The 13,715-nt window shown below is 46.3% G+C and overlaps 1 protein-coding gene across 1 annotated transcript in view; it reads right to left on the reverse strand.

Moving 5' to 3' along the window:
* The window catches only part of VASH2 (vasohibin 2), an 88,255-nt gene that overhangs the window by 55,902 nt on the left and 18,638 nt on the right, over window positions 1-13,715 (reverse strand). Inside the window, exon 3 of the mRNA XM_088458851.1 lies at window positions 1,953-2,041. Coding sequence (XP_088314977.1) covers window positions 1,953-2,041 — 89 coding nt within the window. The remainder of the gene's footprint in view (window positions 1-1,952; window positions 2,042-13,715) is intronic.

Consider the following 13,715-nt stretch of genomic DNA (forward strand, 5'->3'; position numbering starts at 1 on the left):
TAACGTAGCTGGGGGCAAAAGATCCATCAAAAATGAGCATCCCACCTCCATCCGCACGCTACTGAACATGGCTTAAACACGCGCCACAAAAGGCGGTTTAGTTCAGTTTGTCCGCATGGTAGCCGGTCAGTTACCTCCCACTAAAACACTAATTTCCATGAAAGATTCGACAGACGGATTAATTGCGCCAAACTCAGAATCAGGCCCTATTTCGCTAAGTGATTACTTTTCTTCCGGGCTTTTTGTTACCTCCTCTTTTAGACAAAATGAAAGGACAGGAATGGTCATGGGGGGCACACAACTAAGGATGGAGGACAGCGCAAAGAGCGTGAGGCCTATCCCGTCAGTTGAAAAATATCCAAACCAGTTTGAAAATAAGGCCCCGTAGGGATGTGTCCTCATACCGTGCGGGTTCAGTCGCCCCAAATAGCCCCTTCTGGGCGACTCGGCTGTGCTGAGCATCTTATTCACACAAATACAACGGCTGGATACAACAAAACTACTTTGCTGGCTTATGCTGAACATCTGTGTGCGAATGCGTCTGAGTCTGTATATGACGTGCCACAATGCAGCCGCCGCTTTTTCACACCAAGTGCCGTTGTGCGGCATTTTCGACTTTGTACATATTTCAAACGAATTCCTGTGCGGCCCAGCATCTACAGTGCACATTGGGTGAGGTGTATTATAGCGGCATGTCTTTACCGAGGCGAAGCAGGAGGCACTAACGTTGAGATGTAAGAACATCTCATCGGCCGGAGCGGGGGAGTGTTAACTCCAACCCTCCGGTGCTACCCGCTAGAGACCATAGCGCATCAGCCTAGTGCTGATGCCCTGTGTCTCTGTCCCAGCCGGCTCCACTGAGCATGCGCGGGATCTCACAAGTATCGTGAGATCTCCGCGTGCAGCCTGGAGCCGGCAGTCCCCGCAGCAGAGACAGCGCTACCTCTGCTGTGGGGATAGGGAATCGCCAGGCTGTAGCTGTCGATAGCGACAGCTGCTGTGGGCGGAACAGTCAGGCGAACTGATCGTTCATACATTGCCCAGGCTATCGGCGCTGCTATCTTGTAGATAGCAGCGCCGATAATGACAGGGGTGCATAGAGCCCCTGTCATTTACCGCCAAACCCTCCAATCTTACATCGGGGAGAAGCGGTATCAGCGCACATAACGTGCGCTGATACTGCTTGCGGAGCTTTTTACATCTCCCCATTGAGTGGTGTTTCTCTATGGCTAAGCATCCTGCTTTAAGGCCGGTACACACTAGACCAGGCCTGACCAACCTGTGGCTCTCCAGCTGTTGTGAAACTAAAAGTCCCAGCATGCCCTGCTACAGTTTTTCTATTAAGGAATGCTAAAACTGTTGCAGGGCATGCTGGGACTTGTAGTTTCACAACAGCTGTAGAGCCACAGGTTGGCCAGGCCTGCACTAGACGATATGTCGTCCAGTCCGGCCGGATTGGACAATATGTCGACAACAACGTCTAATGCGTACACTCAATGTCACTGACGATGCGCCCGTCGCACGACAGGTTGGCAGGGCACACATCATTAAATTCGTTCCCAGCCTCATGGTTTATAAAAAATTACAACTATCTATTTTAAACAACTGTCTTACATATAAAACTTAAAAAAAAAAAACCTTTTGTTTGAGGCTGCAGTAAAGGGTCTGTGGCCGGTCTGCCCGCTAGTAACAAGCCCACTAACCTAGCTCCAAAGGATAACTTGTGTAGAGACACGCCCATTGCGCTTTGGCCTCCTGGGACACCCCATCTGCTTTCCAAACAACAATTGCCTCTCCGGTGCATGCATGGGTCAGAGTATACTATCACTGCACATGTGCCGGCTCAGGAGAGGCACGGGAGGGGGGGCAGGACCTTGGATGGAGGGTGGGGGTCTCAGCCTGTAACTCCAATGGTCTCCTAGCAATCAGCGACAGCATGAGAGAAAGGATACTGCAAGGTCTTCATGTATCTCTGCACGGCCTGCAGCCACTCAGGGATGGGCTTGGAAGTCTTGTAGTTTGGCACAGACGGCACCGGAGGCTGAGGAAAAAACACAAACAGAAAACGTCATTATTGCGACACTTTGCCGAGAACGGCAACATGTGGTCCTGCCATAAACAGCGCAATTGTTAGCGAGGCGATGTGTGCTTACGTTCCATACGGAGAAAGGTTTGTTTGTTATCTCGCTATTTGCAGGATTTCCTCCATAAGCTGAATAAGTCAATTCCTACACAAGTCACAATAGCGGATGTGTAGTCTGAGATACTTTTCTATTTGCTGATCATTAATCATAGTAATACAGGTGCTGTGCACTCGCTGTACAAAGTATTCACCCCTATTTTATCACTTTTTACATGGTGGAAACACTGGAATTGTTGGGGGAACTCTTACACCTGATCAGGACAAAGGGCCTGATTCAGAGCCGGACGCTCTGGATCAGGGAGTTTTTATTTATTTTTTTGTGCATCTCCTGGACGCTCACATAGCTGTGGGTTACCACCCACAGCTTATGCGAGCGTCCATGATGATGGTCGCGATGGTCAAGACCATCGCGACCATCGGGCTTGCGACGAGACCCTTGCGGTAGGGTCTCGTCTACCGCAAGCCCTGGAGTGATTTTGGCTCTCCCACTGACATCACTAGTGATGTCAGTGGGGCCGGACCCAGACGGTAGGCGTTCCCATGGGAACGCCTCCGTCTGGGCAGCATGCCCCTGGCACGCCCACCAAAGGGGGCGTGCTGTCAATCACCATCGACAGCACACCCCATTTGGTGCGAGACCCTTAACGACGGCTTGGCCGTCGTTATTTGGGTCTCGCGCATGCGCACGACGAAGCAGCCTCCGTCGTGCGCATGCGCACTTGGGCAACATCGACCCGCTTGCGAGCGCTCAGCGCTCGCGAGCAGGTCTGAATTAGGCCCAAAGTTCTCTGTGATAGCAAAATCTTAATTACAGGTTAAAAGGGGCGATTACTAATTGAAATACTGTTCACCAGCTGGGAGTCTATTTGGGTACGGTATGTCTCAAGCAGCTTTCCCCATATGAACATTGCAATTACAGGCGTACCCTCATACACCCACCCTCAATACGCCATGTGCAACTAGACTTGTGCAGAGCGTCCTTTTCTTCTCTAATGCCGCGTATCCACTACGCGACATTACTGAGCAACTGCACGATTACGACATCGCAATCGCTCAGTAATCGGGCACACATCGGGCACATTAATGTCGGAAACGACCAGTGATGCGCGCTACCGCTGGTCGTTTCTGACATCAATCGTCACCCGAACATGCTGGTCAACCTGACAATAACGTCAGGTCGCCCATGTTCGGGGATGGTTGATGTGCCTACACTGACGTAACACATCACAGACTGTGAAACGACTGCACGGTTACATTGGCGATATCATGCAGTCGTTTCACAGTCTGTAAGTGGATGGGCCCCTTTGGTCACAATCAGATGCAACAAACTGCTTCATGAAACTGCACAGATTCATTTGATATGCAACACGTGTGTGTGTATGTATGTATGTATGTATGTATGTATGTATGTATGTGTGTGTGTGTGTGTGTGTTATATCAAAGGTAAACATGCGGTCAAATCCCCCGAAAATGTCGCTTTCGGAGATGTGACCGCATTTTTTCATATGTACTAAGCTCAGCAAAGTTTCCCAGAGCTTGGACTCGATCGGCAACGCTATCTACAGATGGTGCTGCCTAATAGAAGCCTACGGGCTTCTCATCCAATAGGATTCCTCCCAGGGCCCCCCCTGAAGCCCGTGCAAGTCCCAGCACTGCACAGGACAGCTCTGATCGGGAGAGCTGTCCTTCACTCAAATGATCAGGCATACAGCGTTACTAAACGCCGGTATTCATGCAATGATTGGTGAGATGTATAACAACCAAAATGCGATACTTGGTGCATCCCGCGCTATGTCTGTATACGATGCACAACAGAACTTGGCGTGACAAAAATACCACAGCATTGTAGCACTTCATACGCAGAGCCAGGCCTCGTCGCACACAGATATACAAGTGTTGCATACAAAATTGATGCGAAGCTGTTTGTCAAAACTGATTGCGGCTAAGGCGCTTAATAGGGGGGAAAAACAAGACACTTGGCGCAAGCAGAGTCGCTCAGGAGCTGGAGCGTCAAGAAGGGCTGTTTGGCGCAACTGCAGCAATAGAATATTTGGACACATCTGTATGACACTATAGACACCCCTTCGTAAATATAGCCCCTGAGCTTGTAGAGCCCTAGTCCAATATTATTCTGATTAGTTACTGTGCGCCAGAGGAACCTCGCACAGTGGAGAGCACCACAGATTCTAAAGGATTTGCTGGGAGATATCAATCCCATAATTGGGTTGATTTATTGCACCTCCCCTGGATTACCCCAGAACGTGGATCTATTTTCGCGGCACGGTTTGAGTCATTGTTTGTCTGTAATAACATCTTTGGCCAAGTCCAGGGATACTGTGAGTACACCGTCACGTGATGCGACTGAGGTCACGTGACTGTGGAATCCTGTAACTTTGGACTCATCGGACACAGCGCCATTACATACACATTCGTTTACTAATGAGATAAATAAAAAAGGGTTTTTTAGTTACATCTGTCTCCGTTCAATTCTAATTTTATGATATATTTTGTAGGGTTGGGTATGAAATCTTTACTGGACACGAGGGTCTCACACGTGCACTCTAGTAAACTCTAGATTCCCAGTCTGACGCTGTCCCAACCACTGTTTGTGCCATCTCTGCCATGGGAGACTGTATCGCTACCAGCATTGCTATAAGCCAGGGGTTCCTAACCACGGTCCTCATGGCACACTAACAGTCCAGGGTTTAAGGATAGCCATAGTTGAGCACAGGCGTCTTAATTAGTACCTCAGTTATTTTGATTTAACCATCTGTGCTCAGACATGGATGTCACTAATACCAGGACTGTTAGTGTGCACTGAGGACTGAGGTTGGGAAACACGGCCATAAGCCATCTAGTGGTCTCCCTTACAAGTGCACTGCTCAGTTTCGGTGGCTTTTGGAGGTGTACCCAAACAATTCATGATGTGACTTCTGAAGATAACTTATTGCAGCAGGATGAAGCAAATAATAACACAATCAATCCTAATCAATGACCTTCTTATCGCCCAATCCCAGCGGTCACGTCTCATCCTCTTAGATCTGTCTGACATTTCCCCATCAAACCCTCCATTCCATTTGTTTTGATGGAAGATGGAGTCTGTCCAATCAGGATTCACTTCTTACATCAGAGACTCTTCCTATTCTGTCACTAATTCTGATTCCACCCCCTCACCACCCCTTTCCCCTTCCTCGAGGGTACGTCCTTGGCCCCCTCCTCCACTCCCTTCACACTTCCTCTCTTGGAAACTCCGTCAGCTCCTTCGGTCTCCAATACAACCTTTAAGCAGATGACACTCAAGTATACATCTTCGTTCTTGAACTCTCTCCTCACATCATCCCTCTCCGTCTCGTCCTGTCTCTCTGCCATCTTGCCCTGGATGTACCAGCACTTTATTAAATTAATTATGACCAAAGCCATCTGATGAATTGTCATCTGTGACTCCTCCCCCTCATTCACTCCTGACTATCCAAATATCTCTCACCCCTGCCATTTCCAAGGCCACAAAATCTCCCGGGAAAGACCCTTTCTCTCCCCGGCTGCCACAAACAAAAAGTATCCATGCACTTATATCCCTCCTGGACTACTGTAACCTCCTACTCTCCGGCCTACTCCTTACTCCCCGTTACCCACTACAATCTCTCTCTGAACATTGCTGCTCCTCTCATTTTTCTCCCTTGCAGCTCAGCAACACCCCTCCCTTCCCCCTCTGGAACCTGCATTGCTGGTTCCCTCAGAAAACTCTCAACATCACTTCATCCTCCCCCTATTCTCTCTATTACATCTCCAACCTCAATTCTTACCACTGATAATGTAGACCAGGGGTAGCCAACCTCGGTCCTCGTGACCTACCAACAGTTCACGTTTTCCAGACAACCTAGCAGGTGCACTCATTACTAATTAACACTTGAAAAGATCCACAGGTGGAGCTAATTATATCACTTGTGATTCTGTGAGGAGACCTGCAAAACATGCACCGTTGGTAGCTCTTGAGGACCAGGGTTGGCTACCACTGATGTAGACCATAAAAGAATGAACCATTTCAGAGCTATTGGGGGTGTAGCTTTGCATTTGTCCAGGACCAGACAGTTAAGTGTTGCTGATTCTTAAGGTGCGTACAGACGGGACGATCGACAACGATAACGATATCATTGTTCAATCTTCCGGGTGTGCTGGACGATCGATCATCCAGCACACCACCAACGACTATAGCGATCAACGACTATAATAACCTGGTCGATATCGACCAAGTTGCACGAGCGATGGTCAATATTGATATCGGCCATACGTGCCCGCGCATCGCAGGTCGTTGGGCACCAAAAAATGCACGATATGATCGCTATCGTTATTGTTCATATCGTCCATTTTAATCGTACTGTGTGTAAGCACCATTAGTCAGTGGGAATGGGGGATACAAGAAGTTAGGAATTGTAGCCTATGGGGGAAATTCTGATATAGCAAAAGTGCAGAATATTCTCCGATTTTGCCGTGCCAGGTGTAAAAGCAGCGATCTTTCCGTGCCAGGTGTAAAGCGGCGATCTTTCCGTGCCAGGTATAAAGCAGCGATCTTTCCGTGCCAGGTATAAAGCGGCGATCTTTCCGTGCCAGGTGTAAAGCGGCAATCTTTCCGTGCCAGGTGTAAAGCGGCAATCTTTCCGTGCCAGGTATAAAGCAGCAATCTTTCCGTGCCAGGTATAAAGCAGCAATCTTTCCGTGCCAGGTATAAAGCAGCAATCTTTCCGTGCCAGGTATAAAGCAGCGATCTTTCCGTGCCAGGTATAAAGCAGCGATCTTTCCGTGCCAGGTATAAAGCAGCGATCTTTCCGTGCCAGGTGTAAAGCGGCGATCTTTCCGTGCCAGGTGTAAAGCGGCGATCTTTCCGTGCCAGGTGTAAAGCGGCGATCTTTCCGTGCCAGGTATAAAGCAGCAATCTTTCCGTGCCAGGTGTAAAGCGGCGATCTTTCCATGCCAGGTATAAAGCAGCGATCTTTCCGTGCAAGGTATAAAGCAGCGATCTTTCCGTGCCAGGTATAAAGCAGCGATCTTTCCATTGGTTTTGCCCTTATATAAAATTGCTGCTTTACAATTACAACTTTTGCAAAATCAAAAGCAATTACATTCACCCCTGTGTCTTTATTTTGTAGTTATCCCTTTAGTTATCCCCTTAGGAGTATGTATATATCGGCCTCTTTCCTGTACATATTAACCCCCATAAGGTACATTATATTACCAGTGTATGGTAATTATTTATGTGAATATGACAGACGCACATTCAAAGTACTTTAACCGGCATTAGGACAGAAATTTGTTTTTTTGTTTTTTTTTGGGGGGGGGTCTTATTTATTCTCTCTAGCTTTATGCACTTGCTGCAATTCTCCGTGTGTGCGAATCTTACAGACGGATGGAGACTTACAGTCGGGTTCGGATATAATCACATGAAAAATACCAGTTGGCACAAACTAAGCTGCTTCTCCGAGCGTAAAATTGTTAGTTAAAGTGTGTTTCCTTCCGATTATAGAGCAGGAAAGGATGATGCATAATAGGAGCTGATGTAACTGGATTAGGATACTGAGGGATCATTACGTACATTTCATATTGATCCACTGTGTCATTTATTTATTGGATATGAACAATGGCAGCCATTCACCTATTGGCAAAGGACGATTGGCACGGTTCCTTTCATTCCTCGTAGATTTATGCCCAACCGCAGAGAGCCACATCCCTTGTTATGTGCGATATCCTCCCTTTCTGTTCTTACATAACAATTGTGCGTTACTTTTCATTATCCGTTAGGCTAATAATGACTGAAATTGAGGTGCACGCATTAATCCCCCTCCAAATGTATAGTTACGAAAGCTCCTGGGTCTTGTGTCAGTGCGCCCGGATAGTCTGTAACTCGCGGAAGGTTCTAATCACACACGGAGTGTACAGCCATGGCCAAAAGTTTAGAGAATGACACAAGTATTGGTTTTCACAAAGTTTGGTGCTTCAGTGTTATTAGACCTTTTTGTCAGATGTTACTATGGTATACTGAGGTAACATTACAGCATTACATAAGTGTCAGATGTTACTATGGTATACTGAGGTAACATTACAGCATTACATAAGTGTCAGATGTTACTATGGTATACTGAGGTAACATTATAACATTACATAAGTGTCAGATGTTACTATGGTATACTGAGGTAACATTACAGCATTACATAAGTGTCAGATGTTACTATGGTATACTGAGGTAACATTACTTCATTACATAAGTGTCAGATGTTACTATGGTATACTGAGGTAACATTACAGCATTACATAAGTGTCAGATGTTACTATGGTATACTGAGGTAACATTACAGCATTACATAAGTGTCAGATGTTACTATGGTATACTGAGGTAACATTACAACATTACATAAGTGTCAGATGTTACTATGGTATACTGAGGTAACATTACAGCATTACATAAGTGTCAGATGTTACTATGGTATACTGAGGTAACATTACAGCATTACATAAGTGTCAGATGTTACTATGGTATACTGAGGTAACATTACAACATGACATAAGTGTCAGATGTTACTATGGTATACTGAGGTAACATTACAGCATTACATAAGTGTCAGATGTTACTATGGTATACTGAGGTAACATTACAGCATTACATAAGTGTCAGATGTTACTATGGTATACTGAGGTAACATTACAGCATTACATAAGTGTCAGATGTTACTATGGTATACTGAGGTAACATTATAACATTACATAAGTGTCAGATGTTACTATGGTATACTGAGGTAACATTATAACATTACATAAGTGTCAGATGTTACTATGGTATACTGAGGTAACATTACAGCATTACATAAGTGTCAGATGTTACTATGGTATACTGAGGTAACATTACTGCATTACATAAGTGTCAGATGTTACTATGGTATACTGAGGTAACATTACAGCATTACATAAGTGTCAGATGTTACTATGGTATACTGAGGTAACATTACAGCATTACATAAGTGTCAGATGTTACTATGGTATACTGAGGTAACATTACAGCATTACATAAGTGTCAGATGTTACTATGGTATACTGAGGTAACATTACAGCATTACATAAGTGTCAGATGTTACTATGGTATACTGAGGTAACATTATAACATTACATAAGTGTCAGATGTTACTATGGTATACTGAGGTAACATTACAGCATTACATACGTGTCAGATGTTACTATGGTAAACTGAGGTAACATTACAGCATTACATAAGTGTCAAAGGCTTTTATTGACAATTACATTAAGTTTATGCAAAGAGTGAATATTTGCAGTGCTGACCCTTCTTTTCCAAGACCTCTGCAATTCGCCCTGGCAGCTGTCACTCACCTTCTGGGCCACATACTGACTGATGGCCGCCCATTCTTGCCTAATCAATGCTTGTGGGTTTTTGTTTGGACACCCGTCTCTTGAGGATTGATCACAAGTTCTCAATGGGATTAAGGTCTGGGGAGTTTCCTGGCCTTGGACCCAAAATGTTGATGTTTTGTTCCCTGAGCCACTTAGTTATCACTTTTATCTTATGGCAAGGTGCTCCATCATGCTGGAACAGGCATTGTTCATCACCAATGGTTAAGGGCTTTGAAGTTGACAATAGTTCCTGCAATCAAGCTCATAATACGTTTCATACTCTGAGCATGATACATTTACGTCCCAATATCATTATATGGGAACAGCCGTCCAATTCAGTGCTGAAAGGTAAACAGGAGATATCAGTGATGGTATGATGACATGCTGCATGACGACACTATGTCACATCGACATAACTGTCAACCTAGCACACTACACCCACCCGTGATATCTCCTGCGCTACCAATATAATTAACTGACTAATATTCTTTCCAAAAAATTGACAGGTATTTTTAGGTTTCAATTAGGTCAAGAAAATGTATTTAAAAAAAAAACTTATTTAACACGATTTTATAAAAAAAAATGTTTTCCTTTTTCTAGAACACAAGGGGCAGTATGGGGAGAAATGCGGTCAAACCCCCAAAATGCGGGTTTGATCGCATTTCTCATATGCACCAATCCCCAGCGTGCATCGCTTGGTAGCAGTGGGTAACGCCATCTTCGAGCGTCCTTCTGGAGGGTTTCTGGGTCATAGACTCAGAAGTCCCTCCATCGCAAAGGGCCGCTCTTACCGACAGAGAAGTGCTTTGCGATGTGTCATGCATCCAGCCCATAATACCATAAAAATATATATTTTTATGGGATACTGTAGCGATGGCCATTGAAATCTCCGTCAGCAGCCGTGCGGGATCGCAGACCATGCGCAGAACGGGTCATGCGCTGATCGGGAATCTGCGTTCAGCAGCGCACTAGCGTGCATTGCTGAATACAGTCCTCAGTTGCTTAATGTTCTCTCAGGGGTAAAAGGTTTGGCTAAAACTGTAGTAGTAACGTCAACTGCGGTTCCTCCTAACAATGAAAACATGGCTGTTTCCAGGGCGATTGCGGTGTAACTATCTGCAGTGTAACAGTACAGCAGGGTAAAGCGACACACACAGCCAGGAACTTGCCATACAGGATATTAATGTGTTAATGTGTGTGTTTTGGGAAAAGGAAGTTACAGCAATCTATTTATGTTGTACAGGGAAACGTATCTTTTTTAATGCGGTCAGCGATATTCAAAATGAATGCAAACCCCCCTCCCCCAACACTTGTATCTCTCACAAGGAGGATTGTAAGGTTTTAGGAAAGGTGCCGATGTGTGATCGCGCCATCTCGCACGTTAAGAGTGTAAGCTGTGAATTCATTATCACGTTACTTCTGCTGGTAACGCTCATTGCTCCAGTATTTTAGGAAACGGTAATTTTCACTTTTGCTCCCTCACTCAATCCTAGCACCGGGATTTTAAAGACTTTACTGCATCGAAATGAAACCTTTCCCCCCAAAGAACTGTGGCGGTGGTTCTGCTGCATAGACCCCCCGATCTCTGCATGTTAGGGGAGTACGCTACGGAACACAAATGCAGATTGGCACTCATGTAGAACACTGCAAAGGACCGCTCTCTCGGTAAGAGCTGACCTTTGCGAATGAGGGACTTCAGGTCTATGACCCAGAAAGTCCCTCTGTGGTCCTGGGTGCTGGGAGGGATCCGAAGGGTAACGCCATCTTCAGGTGGCATTGCCCAATAAAAGCCTATGGGCTTCTCATCAGGACGCTTACACTGAGAGGGATCCAATCGTCCCTCTCCTGTCCCTCATCGGCTGGGGTTTGCTCAGTCACACTCAGTGACTGAGCACACAGCGCGGAGCTGGGAGCAGTGTGCAGGTGGGCGTGCAACGCGGCGTGTGCGTGACCTATGCCACCGCGTCTCCATAGGTCATGGTCCGAGTGCACCCGAGCCTCCCTGAAGAGCCCAGCAGTGCCCGGGCCAGCAGTACAAGTAAAGTCATCTCTGACTGCACTGGCCTTGGGGCTCACGTGACAACCGCTCCACAGTGATTGGAAAACGCTGCATTAGACCGATGCAAATCTACTAAGCAGGGTGAGAAGAGCTCAGGGTTTATACAAAGCCTCCTTGTTGGGAAAAGTAACAGCTACTATCTGTAGCCCCAGAACGGCTCACACATGGGAATCATCCATTTCCGGACTGTACATTACACAGGCTGCTGTTATAGAGACACCAGATGCTGCTACTCGTAGGGACGAGAGGAGAGAGACGCTGCAGAGATGCCAGGAGCCCGGTCTATGAACACCCTACACATGGAAATACGCCCCATATGTCACACTGTGTGCAGGATAAGAGGTCATCCTGCAGGACAATGCCGGCCGGGGCGATCTCTCACACCTCTTCCTGCGCTCACGGAGGTTTATCTGCTGAGAATATCTCAGTCACTGCCCCAGTGGAGTTTACAATCTATATTCTCTATCACACGTACACACACACACACACACACACACACACACACACTTATTTGTAAGAAGCCATTTAACCTACCAGTATGTTTTTGGAATGTGTGAAGAAAATGGAGCATCCGGAGGTAACCCACACGCCCACAGACAGAACATCCAAACACCACACAGAGAGAGAGTTCTGTATTTATGCTTGACATTCGCAATGTCGACATGGTTATAAGGTTGAATATGCTCACGTCGACACTGATGTATGTCGACACTGAATGTATTACGACATTGTTAGGGTCGACATACTATTTTTCCTGTCACTCTGTCACCAGCCCTGATGCAGACCCCTAAAGCCTCATGAAAATGCGTACATTTCCAATGTCGACATTCTGTCAATATTATTAATATCGTTTATTTATATGGCGCCACAAGTGTTCCGCAGCGCCTTACAAGGTACATAACCAAAAAGTGACTTACAGTAAAATACAATACAATGAAGGACAAGGACATGGATAATATACATTGATACATAGGTGGTAGGTGGCCATAACACCCACATAAGCAACAAAGCATAGGCACCAAGTGTTAGGTGTCCTAGTGGTGAGTAAGAGGTAGATGAACATAAAGTAAGGAGAAGCACAAGAGGGTAGAGGGCCCTGCTCGCAAGAGCTTACATTCTGAAGGGGAGGGGCAGACAGATAGGCATGACACAGATGGGGAAGACAGGGAGGAGGGAGCATGTAGTAGCACGTTAGGATGAGAGCTGGAAAGCATTGATGAAGTAGTGGGTCTTGAGAGCCCGTTTGAAGGATTGAAGAGAGGTGGAGAGTCTGATGGGGAGAGGAAGAGAGTTCCAGAGGTGGGGAACAGCACGGCCAAAGTCTTGGAGGCGGGAATGGGAGGAAGTAATCAGTTGGCATGAGAGACGGTGTGCATTTGTTGAACGAAGAGGGTGGACAGGAGAGTGAAGAGAGATGAGGTCAGAGATGTAAATGGGAGAGGAGTGTGTGAGGGCTTTGTAAGCGAGTGTGAGAACCTTGAATTGGGTTCTGAAGGGGAAGGGGAGCCAGTGGAGGGCTTGTAGGAGAGGGGAGGCAGATGTAGAGCGTTTGGAGAGGAAGATAAGCCGTGCAGCAGCATTAAGGATAGACTGGAGAGGAGAGAGATGGGATTTGGGGAGGCCAGATAGGAGGAGGTTACAGTAATCCAATCTTGAGATGACCAGTGAGTGTATTAGGGTCTTAGTAGCATCCTGGGTGAGAAAGGGTCTGATCCTGGAAATATTTTTAAGATGGAAATGACAGGACTGTGAGAGGTTCTGGATATGTGGTTTAAAGGAGAGGGAGGAGTCCAGGATAACTCCAAGACAGCGCACTTTGGGGCTAGAGGAGATAGTTGTGCCATCAATTGGTAAAGAAATAGTGGGAGGTGAGGTTATGCGGGAGGGTGGGAAGATGATCATCTCAGTCTTAGACATATTAAGTTTAAGAAATCGCTGGGACATCCAGGAAGATATGGCAGAGAGACAGTTGGAGATACGAGTGAGGAGAGAGGGAGAGAGGTCAGGGGAGGAAAGGTAGATCTGAGTGTCATCAGCATAGAGATGATAATGGAGGTCAAAAGAGCTGATGAGTTTACCTAGAGAGGATGTATAGAGGGAGAAAAGGAGTGGACCAAGAAC

This window comes from Taudactylus pleione, unplaced genomic scaffold (genome assembly GCF_031769625.1).
Source record: "Taudactylus pleione unplaced genomic scaffold, aTauple2 ptg000860l, whole genome shotgun sequence".
NCBI lineage: Eukaryota > Metazoa > Chordata > Amphibia > Anura > Myobatrachidae > Taudactylus > Taudactylus pleione.